Here is a 17,587-nt window from a genome sequence, read left to right on the forward strand (position 1 = left end):
TACCCTCACAAACCCCCCTCCCCAACGATGAAATGTTGCACTATTTGTGTGTGATGCGATATACGGTACTGTACCAGAACAACCCAGTATTTTTGAAAGGTGTAGAATAACAGACAACTGGAAAGTGACTTGACAGGTCTATGTACATGTATGGATCATTTCATATAGTTATTTACCGTCAAAAAGATATTGTATTAATGTAAAGTTTATGGCTCGAAAACATAATTGTAGATTGGTTTCGTTCAGAAATATGCAGTAAATTATGTATATATCTACTTATTATATTTATATATGTATATTGTCTTATTAGCTGACAAAAGATAGAAATGGATCGGACATATACTCAGAGATTACGGTCTTTTAAGAGATACAATTGAAGGAAAAATATAAGGAAAGCGGCCTCAATTATGAGAGTAATGTTTTTAGATGACCCGAGTGGAAATAAATGAAAGCTACGCCATTATGAAACGAAAATCATATGAAAGGGAAAATTGGAGGAATTGACTGTGAACTTGCCAGATAGGCAGAAAACAGATGATGATTTTCTGAACAATATTTATACAACTTATTTCAATAAGACGAGTAAACGGTATAATTAAGTATCAAGTAATTTATTGATACAATCGTTCAATGCGAATGCATAATCTGTGAATCTGTGATTGATTAAAGTAAACATAACGTTTCTGAAACAGTGTGATTGACAGCCTTCCCATGACCTTGAAAAATGTTAAGATCAACGGAGGTTTACTTATAATAAAAGTACATTCAATAAATATCTCATTCAGATATTCTTTTTATACAAAAAAATATATAAATAAATAAAAATAAAACAATAATATTACAAAGCAATTCACCTTTTATTAATGGTATAATTAACAATTTAACAATGAAATCACAGGCACATTTTAAGGGTTGTTCGTTTTATGAAGGCCCAGCTAAACTTTTCTTACAATGACTTACACAAGCTCGTTGACAAATCTCAGAACATCTTATAACAGGCCTGCCTGAATCTACACTAATCAAAAGCAATAATACGTCCTTTCACAAATAATTCAATATAACCGATCACCCTTTAATCTACAAAATAATGTAACAATTATGATATTGAGAATGATGATGATGATGATGATGATGACGGTGGTGATAATGGTGATGTTGATGAAGATGATGGTGGCAGTGATGATGATAATCGTCATAATAATAATGATGATGGTATGTATTAGAACAGTTACTGTACAACATGATGATAATAAAATAATACTATATTTGTATATAACTTGATATTAACAATCATGAAGCACAATAGCTACAATGGAAACCAATTCAGGCAATTAGTGTTCATTAAATCCTGGTTTCCATAGAATCGCTACACTGTCGCTACAGTGTTTTAAGTGTAATCGTACTACGTAGCGGTCCCCTACGCAACTCGGAAGGCTCCCCAACTTGACCGACCAATCAGCATCACCGAAGACTGTCGGCGATAGCATGTAGCGATTGTATGGAAACCAAGCTTAATTAGAAAACAAGAAAATTTACCTCCGTCTATACTGTAATAATAAGTGACCTAGAAAACTGTTATATAAATTTGACATTGATTATTTCTACATTTGTATTTCTCTTGTTCCAATCAGCGGTCGCTCCAGAAATTTGCTGACAGGGAGTCCGAAATGTCCGACAGGGGGTCCGAATCAAGAGGACGACGACCAAGAGGCTCTTTGAGGGTAGGGTTCATGAGAAGAGTTTTTATGACGGGATAGCTAAATTATCTGTTTTTGGTCCGACGACATCATAGTGGCTTTGGATAATGGGTGGTCCATACCTGGGGGGCGGTGGGGATGGGCGTGGGATGCCCTCCCCTGCCCCACTGTAACCAAGTGGAAAAAATACTTGATTACTGAATACAATATTTAGTCTGGGATGGGGATCATTTTGCATCATTTACTTGACAGCCGAAATCATTATTACTGTAAGCATAAAGCAACATGCAACTCACATTTTATTTTACAAAGTTGTATCAAAGCATCTATTGTTCGATACCAACATTCTAAATGTACCATGTTCATTACATGGATTAAGTTTGAATTTCCTTGGTGTGATCATAGTGTGATACACACAAAAGTTAACTCGCGAATGTCTTAAGACTTATTTCCAGTGTGGTCCTATTGGTGGTGAATTGGATAGTACACCGGGAAACAATCTCCTACTCTTTTCCGAAGAGTGCACTGCGTTCTTCATCATGCATATGAGCCATTTTGCACACGGGACCAACGGCTTTCACACTTCATCCGGAAGACAGTGGGTGAGCTATTGAAACTTGCATTTCAGCCCTCCAGCTAAACCACAAGAAGAACAGCGATGGGAACCTAGAGATCTCCAGGGCTCAGCACATACACAGGCTACCACCAGTTTAGTCGACTAAACTGGCTGCTGCTGAATACAATGTTACAAAAACTGTATATGCGAGAAAATACACATGAATCATATTTATCCTTATATGTGTCAAAAACTATATAATCTATATAAATCTAGATACAAATAATTCCACTGACTTAAAAAAAATCCACAATAAATAATTGTATTTATGTGTCTGCTAAAAGAAATTTCGAAATTTGGGTAGAAATCTAATATTTATGCACAATATTTAAAAATCTATTAGTTCAACACAACCTGCAGTATCTTTTATGATATAATTTTGTTTATATTATACAATAGCTCCATATTTGACCTTGTTGATATAGCAACATAATAGTAATATATGACACACCAAAACCATTTCTATCTGTGTGCAACATCAAAGTAATTCATAGCACCCAAAGACCATGCATTCTTGACATGCTATGAGAGTGTGTGCAGTAAAGTAATACATGAATATTAAATTAAATTTTTTAATTTAATCTAATTTAAAAAAAAATAAATAAATAAAAAAATTGGATGTGAATGGTGAATGTAATAATTTGTATATGTAACATTTTATTATAATTCCAAATGGTCTTACCCTTTGTAAAATAAAGAAACAGTCAAAGTTTAAAATGTCAAACAGAAAATGCTTAATTTGTGTCAAAAAATAGATTGTACTATCTAGCACAGTCTGCCAATTAATTCTTGGTCTTCTTTATTAACAACACCATAAGAGAATGAGGATGCATTATGTTAGTTAGCATGGATATTTGCATATTAAAAGGAATGATTCTATTATTTCAGGGGGGTGTTTGAATTGAGAAACTATGGTGTGTTATCAAGGTAAGTATTAAAAAAATAGATTACACTATCTAGCACAGTCTGCCAATTAAGTTTTGGCCTTCTTTATTAACTACACCATGATAAAACAGCATGGACATTTGCATATTTAGAAGAATGGTTCTATTATTTTTTTGGGGGGGAGGTTGTTCTAGTTCAGAGACTATGGTGGTTTATCCAGGAAATATTCAAAAAATAGATTGCACTATTTAGCACAGTCAGCCAATTAAGTCTTGGTTTTCTATATAAAACCTATGTATTTTTTTTTTTAAATTGGGGGCTTGCACGTACATTGGAAGCAATTATATATACATGCCATGCAAAGATTGAAAAGCTTGCAGACATCGAACACACCCTCATCTTGAAAATGTCCGAGTAAAGCGGTAGATGGTCAATTAGGATGCTTGACTTCAAATTATGAAATCCTGGGTTCAAATCAAGCAAACACCCATTTGTTTTAATAACTAAAACTTCACTTCCTAAGCCTCATAATGAAGACTTATGTCATCGAGAATATTCCATCTTGTATCAGTTAACTCACTGATGAAAATACTTCTATTTTTTTTTATATATTGTATACACATGCCAGTTAGATATAAAGATATTGACCCTATCTGTGCATGAATCCTATCACCTTATCTTGAAATATCCTTGACAGATCTGGGGTCTGTCAATCATTGCAGACGAAACTCCAACAAGGAGTGAGCGTTATTATCTTCAGTAGTTGCTTTCACCGCATTTTATTGGTTCTTTCTAATCATCATCACTGTAATCGTTATCTTCATCTGTGGTGTAATCTGAGCCATCACTTTCGTTATCGTCTTTCTCTTCTTCGTTATCGGATGGCTCAACTTTGACCTCCTTCGCTTCATGCACAGTAAGCTGTAATAGCAAAATAATAATAGTAATACAGCAAAATAGCAGTATAGTATTATTATATTAATATTATATTATTATTATTAATAGTAATATTGTAATAGCTGTAATAGCAAAACAAATATAGGTTTTGGTTTTAATGGTATTTTAAATTACAACATAATAGTACCGGATCTAATTTCAGTGAGAGGGAATTTTTTACATTATGTTAAAAACTTTTCATGTATCTTTTTTTTTTTTTTATCCCTAAATGTCTCATTGGCATAGGCCAGGGGTGCACACACATACTCCATGGCAGCAACCTAGTCCCACTGGGTGAATTAAAATACTAAAAACTACTATTAAGTTTTCATTGGAATAGGGATTTAATTCTGCATTCTCAATTTTCGCAACCCCCACCCCCAACCCTCCGCCGTTTCGCACACCCACAGGCCAAAACCAGCCTATGTCCCTGTGTCATGACCAACATTTCAAATATTAGGAGCTAGAGGACTAGTCATGTGTCTACAGGCTAGAATCTGCCTTATCTATGCCTTCTCTTGGGCTACTTTACTAATCTACATCAATAAACGTATCAATATAACAACAAAAACAACAATAAAAAAATTAAAAGCAGCAACAGCAGCAGCAACGATGGTGTCGACAACAACATTACTGTCAAATCACAGAACAATTCAATATGATATTAAAAATTACATATAAAATTTCACAAACATATAAAAAATAACTAATAGTAATTAATCATTACATATCACATTTCTATAATTCTGTACAAAAGAAAATAGATAGTAAAAACATACTGTATAGCATTGTAAACATGCAAACAACAATAACTAAAAAATTCATATCTTACCTTCATAGGTATTAATCTGTTCAGGTCTATGTAAGAATCGGAGGACACACAAATATGGTAATGATAAAGTCCTTTCTTGCTTGCAGTAAATTGCAGTAAAACCTGCAGGAATAAAACACATTTTTTTCTAGGCATGGAATATCATGAATCATTCCAATACTACATTCCATAATAGAATTGTTTAATTTCCATATGTATATATTGTTATATTCATATTTAATATTATATCTGTTAATTTTTGTCTTGTATAGTATAGTGATGTTTTCGATTTCTACTGTTTGTTATCAACTCAAAGAAACAAATCTCGTATATATGTACTACAGTATGTATGACGAAAATAAATCTTGAATCTTGGAATCAGAGAAAGTGGTGACACAGTAGAACAGGTATTATGTTTCATCAAAATTGTTTTTCACCCATAAAATAATAGTTGAAGAATGCAATTTGAAAGGGTCAAATCTGCTTTAATATACACACATACAAGACTGCATTCATGAATTAAATAAATTCTACAAAAATGAATATATTACCCAGCATAAGGTAGAAATTACATACTACTACTGAATAATAAATAATATAATATTTTTTAAAACAACCATTTCAAAGTTTTGAAGAATAAATTATATTAAGGTATATTTTAACTCCAAAATCCCCTCTCCTTTAGGACATTATATATGTACTGGGGATCAAATTTGATAAACAACCCTTACAAAACCTTTATATATAAAATATATACAAACCTCTTTTTCTTGTTCAGGCTTTAAGTCATAAACCATATTGGGTACTGTGATTAATTTCTTTGTTTTCCTATCTGCGATGTAGACCCACCACCATTCTTGTTTTACCTAAAAACAACCAAGAACACCAAAATGTTTTATTACATACATCAAAATATTTTAAAATGTTAAAAGCCAAATTTTAAACTTGCTCTACTACATAATTTTATAATTTTAACTTTAGAATGTTTCACTTGCAATTTTCTTAAAATGTTATACTGTATGATTTGTATGAAGCTCTGCACACACTGACATATGCCCAGATATAGCCATTGTGTGCCTATATATGGTCATGATGTGATGTCATCATGACCATATTTAGGCATGTCACATGTTTTTGTCAAATAAAATTTGATAGTCTGGACAGGGCATTAGATCTTATCATGTGCAGTACCGTAAATGCTCAAGTAAGCGCTGCGGCGCTTATAAAATTGTTTGAGGCTTCGGTGCAGCGCTTATTCGAGAGCTGCGCTTTTATAAAAAAATATTGGCGTGGCACAAGCCCGTTCTCATGTTACCAATCTCACGTATCCCTGTAGTTTAGTAGGCCTATCATAGGTCATACGTCATCGTTGTAAATAAACGTTTATAATGCCGCTTGTGTCTTCATCATGTTATTTATTCATTTAACACTGTATACATTGTTTTTAAAACCCTGTTTCTCAAAGTGTTTCATTACACATAGGATAATAAAAATTAAAAAAAAACTTAAAAAAAAAAAAAAATATAAAAATCTATGCTGCTTGTCATACGCAAGAAGAAGATTACACATAGGGTAATAATATAATCTCAATTAAGCGCCGCAGCGCTTATTCAAGAGCAGCATTTAGCGAATAAAATCAAGTTTGGTGTGGCACTTATTTGTGAGCGGCGCTTATTCGAGCATTTACGGTACACAGCATATACACAAAAAATTATAATTCAGTATGGAGTGACCTCTCCATTAGCTATAAAAAATAAAAAACGTAGACCCACCAAGTTTAACAATAATTCCAAAGACTTATAATGGGCCTTTTTGCCAAGCGATGCAAAGCTCTGACGATGTTTTTCATCCTGGTCACTGGAACCAAAATTTGACAAACCGGCACAGATACAGACTAATACTTGCAAGGCCTCCCCGACGGGGAACACTCCCACAATGAAATGGGAAATTAAGAAATACTTACATCTGGAAAGTAAGGACAATGGACTATGTGAGATTCTCTTGATTGGCCTTCAAGAACTTTCTCCTTCCTCTTGATGTCGGATTGGAATGTGTTCCAATCATCCTCCTCATCGTCGTCGGTTGATGATACCATAATTGCATCCTCATCACTATTAACAGTATAGAAAAAAAACTATTTCTAACCAATCAAATATTAATAGCATTTGCTTTAGAAGATTCTGTTATTGTCATGATCCCTTCGCCAACGTTGAAGTGGCAATAAACCCGTTGTCCGGTGACCAGCAGAATTATTACGGTTTGAGAAACAAAGCAGAACTGTCAAAAGACACATGCAAAATGCACAGCAAGTATACAAACCTCTAACGCTGAGTGCTCAAACCTAGACCATCACATCAAACACTCCAATATATTACCGTATCAATAAAGACACATTATAAGTTACGAAATCAATAACAAGAAATGAATCAAATGATACAAAGTAGAAAAATATTGACTGACCCAAAATAGTCTCCCTCAATGTCCGATCCACTCTCTGAGTTTTCTTTCTCCTTCTCTGCTTCCTGGAAAATAACGACATTTGACATGTAGCTTGTGTAGATTTGCATGGTATGTTTCTCTTTGGTGTGAAACAACACCAAAGATAACTGATGAAATTTGAAACAACATTTTTTTAGTGGGGTCCATTGGGCATTACACCAGGAGAAAATCACCAACTTTTTTTGTGTACTACATTTCTTTTTAACATGCACATGGAACATAGGGCACACAGGACCAATGTTCATATATCTTGCATGTATCAATAAAGGTTTATAATATATCATCATTTATAGAATAGGAATCAAACAACTTTAAACTATTAATAAAACTGAGAGAGAAATATTACACACCACCACTTCAGTAGAGATTACGCCATTGGGCTTAGTTTTGTTTGCTATCGCTTTTTTTGCTTTCTGCTTTTTCTTTGCATTCCCTCCACCACCTTTCTTCTTATTTCCTTTCTTTTTCTGCTTTTCCCAAACTTTTGGTTTAACTTTAACTTCCACCTGAATGATAGAAAAGGACATAATTGTATTAAATTGACTGGTAAATAACTTAAAGAGTAAAATTTGTTTACCTCGACAACCCTGTCCTCTGTCTCATCACCAGCATCTTCTTGTTCTTCCTCCGGCTCCTCAGTACCCACTTCAAAGTGAGACTAATAATATTGAAAACAACAATATTTATTACATCCAGAGGCACAATGTCTGTTATTTAATAAAAGCAAACGCAACCACTGTGGAAGTATGTTTCGTATGGAAGCATTGGTCAGTTTATATGATTGATTACGATTCAATAGTTAGTATTAATTTTTTGTAAACCTTTGAGGAGATTGTTATTGATGAAACACAGTACCAGAAATACGCAGGCCGTGTATGTTTTGCAAAACTACAACATACCCTAAATGAAATAATGGAATAAAATGTTGTATGCACTCTGCTCTATTTTGACTGGTGATGTACAGAAGGCAAGTAACACAGGGGCAGATTTGGTGGTGGAGGGGAGCGGGCCAGCCCCGGCCTCTCCTTTTGGAAGGTAAAAAAGAAAAAAAAAAAGAAAGAAAGAAAGAAAAAGAAAAAAATGGTCGCCCAAATTGACTCATAGGTTATTTTCGGGCGTCCATAACACAAATATTTTGCGGGGGCATGCCCCTGGACCCCCTAGGGTAGTATTATCTCGATCGGCTGCACTTTCAGATTTCTGAAGGGGGTTTATTTACCACTATGGCTATATTATTGGGTAAAAAAGCAAATGCTCAAAATTAACCAAACACCAAAATTTAGAGCCATGAGAAAACAATCTTAGAGTGTGCAGTTTATATGAAGTAAACAATTTTTTTTGAGTTACCAACCTCTATACTGTTTCTTTTTAGTGTCACCACAACTGTTACTAAACAACCTTCAGTGACAGTTTTTGTATCTTCGTCATCACGAACTTAAAGAAAATACAAAATGTTAGTTTAATTGGAATGGATTTTTTAAATGATAAACGAAAGGACAACAAAAGAAAGAAAGCGAGTATGGGACACCAATTTAATTTGCTAAGTGCAATAAAGAGGGAGTAACCAAAAATCAGGGCCGGGAACCAAGGCTAGACCAACGGCCTAAGCAGCTTGCACCTTAGCCCTCCAGTAGGAACACAAGAAGAGCAGCAAATGAAATCGAAACTCCGACAATAGGTCGGAAAATATCTCCACAGTGCATACACTGTGGCTATCACTAGTTTATGAACCTACAGTAATGCTCTTGTTTTCTTTCATTTGATGCAAACCCCATTGGTTGTTTGTTTTAATGGACAGTTCTTTTCATTGTTCTGCACTCTAGCTGAAATAGAACCAATGAATGAAATTCAAATAGAAAGTCATATTGTTTAACCTTGAGGCTAATTTTAATAAAAAATGATACAATTTTTGGGTGATAAGGTAAAAACTCTGGGTAAAAAGAGAAGGTCACGAAAAATAAAAAATCACACAAGCATGCATTTCGCTTATTTTAGTACAACAGTACTCCCTACCTTGTATATCATGCTCTACATTTACATACGGCAGTTTAAAACACACATTCTTTACATCTTCGTATTCTTTATCACTCATAAATGTCAGCATTTGCCTGAAAACAACATAATAATCTAACGTCAAAATATGTTCATATTTAAATCAAAGCACTCCAGTTGTTTTTGAAGTACTGTATAAACAATGCACACACAGAAATAGTGGTAGATCCAGAGGTATAACAAAACTAGGAGGTGCATTTGTATGCCTTATGGATTGTCGTAGTTAAATGATGTACAGTGTATGAGGAAATGTCACAAGTTTTCAGTACCATTTTCTCAACTACCCATTTTTTGTTTATTAGATGATGCAGGCCAAAGGTTTAACCCTCCAGCAAGGCCCTGTCGAGGATAGGCCTGATCTTTATAATATGCCCGAAAAAAAGCTAGGGGGTGTAGCCGTCTTAAATTTAAGGCTGGAACATAGCGTGAACCATTTTTTACAGCCCGTCCACAATGCAAGCTGACGAGGAGTAGACAGCGCGAGGCTCTCAACACCCAACCAGGAGGCTGAAAACCTTAACAGCATCAGCTGTGCCAACCGCCTTCCTTGCCAGTAAGCCGACTTTACGAAGAGTGATCATTTATGGTCACTGCTAAAAAGTTGTAAAATGAATTGTTTGTAGTCATGTGCAAGTCTGTCTTCAAGACAAACCTTAAATTCTAACTGTTACATTTATATCTGTCCCTTCACAATATGCATATTATTCTTAGCAACAAAAATGTGTTTATACCTTCTATTAATATTCTTCATCTTGGCAAAATTGACTAATGTTTTGATATTATGCTGAAAAATTGAAGAAAAATATATAGATGATCATCAACGAATAATAATAATGAATCAAAGTTAAAAAAAAGTCAAAAAATACTGGGAAAAATACACTATTTAATCAACTTATGAAACCATAATGCTACAATATAAATTGTAAACTTACATTGTTTAAAATTAAATTTATTGTACAAAAATATTGTATTTAGTGCATGTTTTGAACAATAAAACAGCTGTGTTTTCGTTTTTCACTTCATAAATATTCTGCAAACATGATTCTGTTTTCAAACCCTGTATAGACTATTATATTGTATTGAAAAAACATGTGATTTGCCTAAATATGGTCATAATGGCATCGCATCATCACCATATAAAGGAACATCATGACTATATATGGGCATACAACAGAACAACAGAGCTTTAAAAGTTACCTTTCTAGATCCACAGTGATGGACTGTCTTCTCGTTGAAATGTGGAAGTTGATAAAGTGGAGACTTCTTATCCCAACATGCCTGCACAATCATAGCACACATTTTCATCATATTCTCAACAGACTCAAGCTTCGGCTCATGTTGAGCTACAAGAAACAAAGGTATGATAAGAAATTAGGTCAAATTATGTAAAAATGGGTCAAATTTGGATAAATTAGATCAAATTAATATAAATTAGGTCAAATTTGGATAAATTAGGTCAGATCAGCCTGAGATCCAGTCCAAGTTCATCAACACTTTTTTTTTGCTCCAAACCGGCTTAGAAGAAATTTTTCTGAAGCAAAATGTGTAAACAAATAAAAAAAAATATGCCTTTAAAACGTCAAAAAAGTTGGCGAGACTTTACCCAGAATAACAGGGCTCTACCTGGACCCAGCCTCAATGCTGGTGGGACCTGAAGAAGCTTCAGACAGGAGCATCATTTCCCTTTGAGCATGAGCAAGGTACAAGTACTGTATTGTTTATCTCATGCCTAAGACACTTCTGGGTTTACAATATAAAAAATAGCCACTGGTAGAACCTCAGCTATTTCATATACACAGCGTTTTGTGATGATTAAAGAGGGCGCACGCTAAACCGAACACTAATAATAGGAAAATATGAGTTATAGCTGGTAAAATATACACTTTGGAAAAAATTGATAAATACACAGCAGCCTACCTCTTCCAATGTTTTTATAAAATACAATCTGTCCTGCAGTGCTCACCATCTCATGTATTAACATAGGACACTTGCGCACAATGTACTCTTTATCTGTTAAAGATATGAAAGAGAAACTAAAGTATTTCTAAATTATCTACAATACAGTGAATATAAATGTAACATGTAATAAATTATGATAAACTCTGGGAAAGCAAAACATTTTTTTCATGTTTTTTTATTTTTTATAAATCTATTTTTTTATAAATCAATATTATTATTAGGACAAAAGGTATTTTACTGCCTAGGCATTGATTTTTGAAAATTTTTATAGTGAAAAACAAAAATTACCAATTTGAAGTGTGTTGGGTGGTAGCGACAGACGCGATAAGTGGGCATGCATCAGTACCCTAGCCTTCACACTGTATGGCTGGCACAACGGTTGTTCTTTGTTCTTCTGCCCGACATCAAGATCTCTCATAATCTAATACAAAAAAAATGTTATATATAGAATTTTCATTAGAATTACAAACTAAGGACAAGACAACCATTTCTATCTTTATTTTCAGTAGAAGTACACTGGAAATACATAATTCCAAGATAACCTACGGTATCCCCCAAGACACCATGTCTTGAAAAGATGAAATTTCAGTACAATAATTTCAACCAAGCTTTACAGTAAAACACAGGTTAACTTTTAAATGCCTTCAAAGACTTGCACCTTCCTATTTAATTAATATGTTTGTTTTTCTGTAAAATCTTTTGGTTCCTTAATGTATTTTACTTTATGCTGTGCACATTGTTGATCCATGTGATTAGCACCTCTCTCCATTCAATAATAGCCTAAAAGCAGTGGTGGAGCCAGCAGGGGCAAGGGGTTTTAGTGCATCAGATAGGCACTGGACCCCCCGTCGCCCGACCACACGACTAGGTCATTGGATCAAAAATTTAAATAATAATGATTTGCCTATCCAAATCACATTATTTTGATTGCTAATCCCTAATATTGTGGTCTAAAAGCAAAATTTCGACCATACTAAGCCACGAAACTCTCCCTGTGAATCCAAACAAGAATTGTTTTATTCCGGGTCGTCGACCGCTTGGTTCGGACCCCTTTGCCGGAGATGTCGGACACCTTGTCGGCAAATTTCTGGCACAAACGATGCCTAAAAGCTGAACATGGATTATCTTATCAAGTATCCTTAAGGTCTATCCACATCAAATTTTCATTGACAAACAACAGTTGTATGCCTATATATAGTCATGATGTGCCTAAATACGGTCATGATGTAATGTCATCATGACCATATTTAAAGTATATCACATGTTTTGAAAGTCTTTACAGGGCTTTAGAAACAGGTACAGTATATCAAAAACAATGTAGCTTGGAATAAAAGGAGGTCACTTTAAGCTTTCTTAAGAAAATGTTTATGTAGCAAAGACAAGCCAAACCAGTCACTCGTCGCAAATCCTGTTTTCTGAGAAAATGGCCAAAACAAGTTGGAATGTCATTTTTGAAATCTATTTTATTGCACTAAACTAACCTTCATACTGTATATCTATATAGCATATTATGCTGTTATTTTCCTCATTTTCTATGTTAAAACAACAATTTTTAATGATTTGGTGATGGTTTCTGGCTGAGAAATGCCCAAAATCATAAACTTTGAAAGCCGATTTCTCAAATTTTGTTTAAACTGTTGCATGTCTAAACTCCTGTAACTTCATAACAAAATGTTGGATTTTAATGATTCTTTTACCATTTTATATATCTTATTTTACTGTTTAACCCTGTATTAATAAAGAAAAATTGATTTTTACGAAGAGTGACTGGTTTGGCTTGTCTTTGCTACATATGGTAAGCATAAAAATACAACACAAAAACACCAATTTAAAAAAATTTCTAAATAATGTTCAGCATACCTTTGGCAGTTCCTCATTATCGCTAGGTCTACTGTCTATTTCTTTATTATGTGTTTTTCTGAATTCAAGTGAGGCACCAAGAATCATCAATGCACCTGCAAATTATGAATAAGAAGTTATACGAAAAAGTTACTAGTTAAATAGATGAAATTCATATATATATCATAAACTTTATGTATTGTACAATACTTTTTAAAAGTAGTATAAATAATAGCATATATAACTTAAACAAAGACAGAAAAACGACATCTTTTTGAGACACAATAAAATGAGATCAATTATTTTTTTCTTATCAAGGAAAAGAAGAAAAAAAGAAGATAACTTACGCTTAAGATTCATAGCTGGTGTTTTATGTATAAAATAAAAATAAATTTGAGTTGTTTCTAGAAGAACTTCAACAGCACTATATTTTATTGAGCGATACCACCAGGTACCCTGAAAAACAAATGCGTCCATTATTACTTACAGCAGGAAAAATTTGTTGGTTAAAACTGGTGCACAGTTCATAATTGCTTTCAATAATCTGCTTAGACTGACTGGCACTACATTGGGTTAAGTACTCTCACAAGCTGTAAACCAATTTGGTAACCCACCAACAAACAACGCAGTGTGGGGCATTAGAAATGAGAAGTACTGTTTCAAAAAAAAAAATAAATAAATAAATACTTATGCTTATTATCTCTAAGCATAAAAAACGAGAAATAGTTCCACTATTTTTAGGTTTATCTATTTCCTTAAAATGTCATTTTGCATTTTGTATGGTGATTTGAGGGGAGGTTTTCACTACTTGAGTGTGATATTTTGGGGGCCACAGGGGGCCCTGAGCATCTTTGGGGGAGTACACCCCCTGAGCACCCAGATACGCTACTGCACAGGTGATCAATATAACTACTTATAACTACTTACAACAGCAATAGGTAGGATGACCATAAAGGCTAGAGTATATACAGCAAGTATCTGAAAAAAAAACCAAGCAAATATAAACTATAAAACTGATTTTGATTTGATTATAACACTTGTTTGCCAACAGCTAACAAGTAAGCGAAGTCTCCTAAAGCAGTAAAGCTAAATATCCACGTTGAATATATGACACTGAAACAATTTAAATATAATAAATATTCAAATTAAGCTATATGCTGTGAAAGTTCATTAGTCAAGGGGTGGATTGCTATAAAACGGTCTTAACTGGTAGTCTTAAAAAAATAAAAATAAAATATTATTTTTTTTTTAGCAAATAGTTTTGCTCAAAAACATCCAGACGGAGGAGAAAATAAAAACAACATTTTTATTGGTGAATGTAATCAGTGTAGAAATAGGATGCTTAAATGCGGCATGTTCACTAAACAAAAAAAAATCAACTAAACTTGCATTTCGACTAAAAAATACAACCTACCCAAACAGAATTACTTTGGTCAACAATCCAAGCAGGCAAAGCTATACCAAATGTGGCTGCAGTAGGCCCATCTGGGTTCCCATACTTCTGCCAATTCACCTTAGAATCTTCATTGGTCAAACTATTAAAGTAAACAAATGATTAACCATCATACATCATATTTGAGAATTGAATTATGGATTTCCAGGTAGTTTTTGTGCTGAATGTAATAAATAAATAAATAAATAAAAATTTCCTGGATCCGCCACAGATATTTGTCTTTCTAAGATCAGACTAACTTAGGCTCGGATATATTCAGTGTAAACACCAAGGATAGCCCACGGAAGTCTAGAAGAAAACTTATTTCCAGTAGGATCCTTCTAGTGGTGATTGGGAAGTACACCGGAAAACAATCTACTACTCTTTTCTGAAGAATGTACTGGGTTCTTTAACGTGCACATGGGCCATAAATGCACACGGTACCAACGGCTTAAACGTCTGAAAGACGGTGCACTATTGTAACTTGTATTTCAGCCTCCATCTGAAACACAAGGAGAGGCAGTGATGAGAATTGAATCTCCACGGTTCTGCACACACAGTGCCTACCACTAGATTAGCCGACTGAGCTAAGCTGCTCTCTCTCACTTACGCTTCATATGCTTTTGCTATTCTCATGAACATCTTTTCATCTCCTGTTTCTTTGTCAGGATGGAACTGCCTACTCAGTGATCGGTACTGGCGTCTAATTTCGCCTTCACTTGCCTCCTAAAAAACCAGAAGTAACAATTCATTTATCAAATAGTAAAAATATATAATATAATTTGTTATATAAAAGAATGTGTAATTAGTATTTTTTTTATAGTTTTGAAATCAATGCTTTTAGATAGATATAGAATTATATGTTCACAAAAAAATATTCAATATTATTAAAACATTGCCATAGAATCTTGATTAATGTCAAAATTTACTCTATTATACTATAAAAAAAAAATATAAATAAATAATAGATGAAAGAGAGAGAAAGACTGGAGGAACAATAATTATTCTGGCAGGACAGTACTCACTCTATCGAGGCCAAGGATTTCAAATGGATCATATTCCTGATGGTCCCGCTCCAGCTGGGATGCTTTGTAAGCTAGCGCAATAAATAAACACCACGCTAAAACCAGGAGAATCCACCTGTAGGAAAAGGGGCAAGTTCCATCAAAATCAATTAGTTACAAGAGATTTTTGTTTGCTCGCAGAAGCAGATTTCTGTGAGATTCTTGTGCCTTGTTGAAGACTTTGGACTTCTTTGTAGCAAAAACAAAGAAACAAGACATCCCCAATAAAAATCAAAATTAGGCAGGATTTATACAAATATCTCGTAGAAAATTATTTTCCATTGTTTCTACAGTAAAATTTAGCCTTTTCTAGAAAATACTAAATGAGGACAAATCAAAGATAAAGGGAAGAGCAAGTATACTTACTTGAGAGTAGATAATAATGTTTTTTTAGGCGTAACTGTTAATAAGACCGCCTTTTTTTTTACACATCCTTCACATTTGCACGAGTCTTTTTCTTCCTCTTTATCTACAAATTAAACGTTTCTTCAGATTATCATCATACATTTAAAATTATCATTATACTTTAGTTCTTCATAGCAAAAAGTGGGCCAAGAAATCTGTCTGCACATTTCTGAAAATAAGGGCAGATTTCCATGCATATTTTGACGAATATTTGGCTTTGATCCAATCTTAATATATACCCATTCTAACCAGGGAGTTGTTCTAATAACAACTCCCTGTTCTAACTAACCATTGTATTATATAGTAGGCCTAGGCCTAGTTATGATTCTGCACATCCTAATGATATTCCACACAAATTTGAGCTGTTTTTGATGCACTTAAAGTAAGTACACTTTCAAAATTACATCCCCGGCTATAGATCCCTGCTAGGCTCGGGTCCAGGGCGCTGGGAATACAATTGGAAAGTGCATAAATGTTGGAACCATATCATAATGGAATTTTGGTGGTTCAAAACTCCTTCTTGGCAGTCTTGCTGTCCATTTTGTTTGTTGTGGCGTACTTATCTTTTAAAGTGGCAGCATCACATGCCATCTCTGTTAGTCTACCTACCAAGGCTAGGCCCTACTGTGCCTAGCCTAGCCATACCTACTAGGTCTACGCCATAGGCTAGAAAGAATTGCATAGGCCTAGAATTTAGGCAAGGTCTAGGACTAGGCCTAGGCCAAAGCCCAGGGGTAGCCTATTGAAACAAAACAAAAATAGAACTTACTTTCCTTTTGTCTTGAAGGGATTAACCAATAAGTAATAGGAATTAGAAATAATGCATAAAAAGAAACTAGAAAATACAACGATGTGCCACCAGACTCATCGTACTCAAACTGTGCCATATTGCGACGATAAAAAGATCACCGGTCATGAATCGGTCGTCGCGGGGGAAAGAACAGGATGTCGTGTCAAAAATGTACGTCGTTGGCGGCGCTGCGTAGACCGCGCTTTTTTAGAATCTACACTAAATAAAGATAAATTTCCGTACCGTAGCAACTACGGACGTTCCGTAGAACGTGAGAAGTCTGATATAGAGGGTGTAAACACTGATTTATTGAATTGCCGTTTTTGTTCATTGTGAATTTGTGAATGCTCGCGCAGAACGTGACCTGGGATTTTTTTTATATGTTGTAAAGAATGATTTAAAATAAATATACTGAACATCTAGAAGATTTTTAATTACTTGACGGTGATTTTTCGTGGGGGCCCGGGGTAGAAGTAATTTTTGGAGGGGCGTGAGAGCCCCCCCCCCCAGCGCATCCCCTAGATAGCCTACGCCATCGGGTACGCCACTCATGAATGGTAGTAATGTCCATTTGGTGGTGAGGAGTAGGGCTAACTATTTTG

General features: G+C 34.5%; 1 protein-coding gene across 1 annotated transcript; it reads right to left on the bottom strand.

The window, feature by feature from the left end:
* Positions 1-594: 594 nt before the first annotated feature.
* LOC117113414 (translocation protein SEC63 homolog) lies at positions 595-17,134 on the bottom strand. The gene is made up of 21 exons (XM_033256736.1): positions 16,965-17,134; positions 16,157-16,259; positions 15,752-15,866; positions 15,337-15,452; positions 14,709-14,829; positions 14,222-14,272; positions 13,642-13,750; positions 13,316-13,410; positions 11,744-11,876; positions 11,414-11,506; positions 10,694-10,839; positions 10,228-10,280; positions 9,458-9,552; positions 8,796-8,878; positions 8,022-8,102; positions 7,795-7,950; positions 7,406-7,467; positions 6,909-7,056; positions 5,707-5,811; positions 4,967-5,068; positions 595-4,119 (listed from the first exon to the last, which is right to left on the bottom strand). Exons 1-21 carry the CDS (start codon positions 17,080-17,082, stop codon positions 3,991-3,993), a joined length of 2,214 nt encoding a protein of 737 aa, XP_033112627.1. The 5' UTR covers positions 17,083-17,134; the 3' UTR covers positions 595-3,990.
* Between the last annotated feature and the right edge of the window lie 453 nt (positions 17,135-17,587).

Source organism: Anneissia japonica, unplaced genomic scaffold (genome assembly GCF_011630105.1).
Source record: "Anneissia japonica isolate Jap-2015-1 unplaced genomic scaffold, ASM1163010v1 scaffold493_len2256704_cov171, whole genome shotgun sequence".
NCBI lineage: Eukaryota > Metazoa > Echinodermata > Crinoidea > Comatulida > Comatulidae > Anneissia > Anneissia japonica.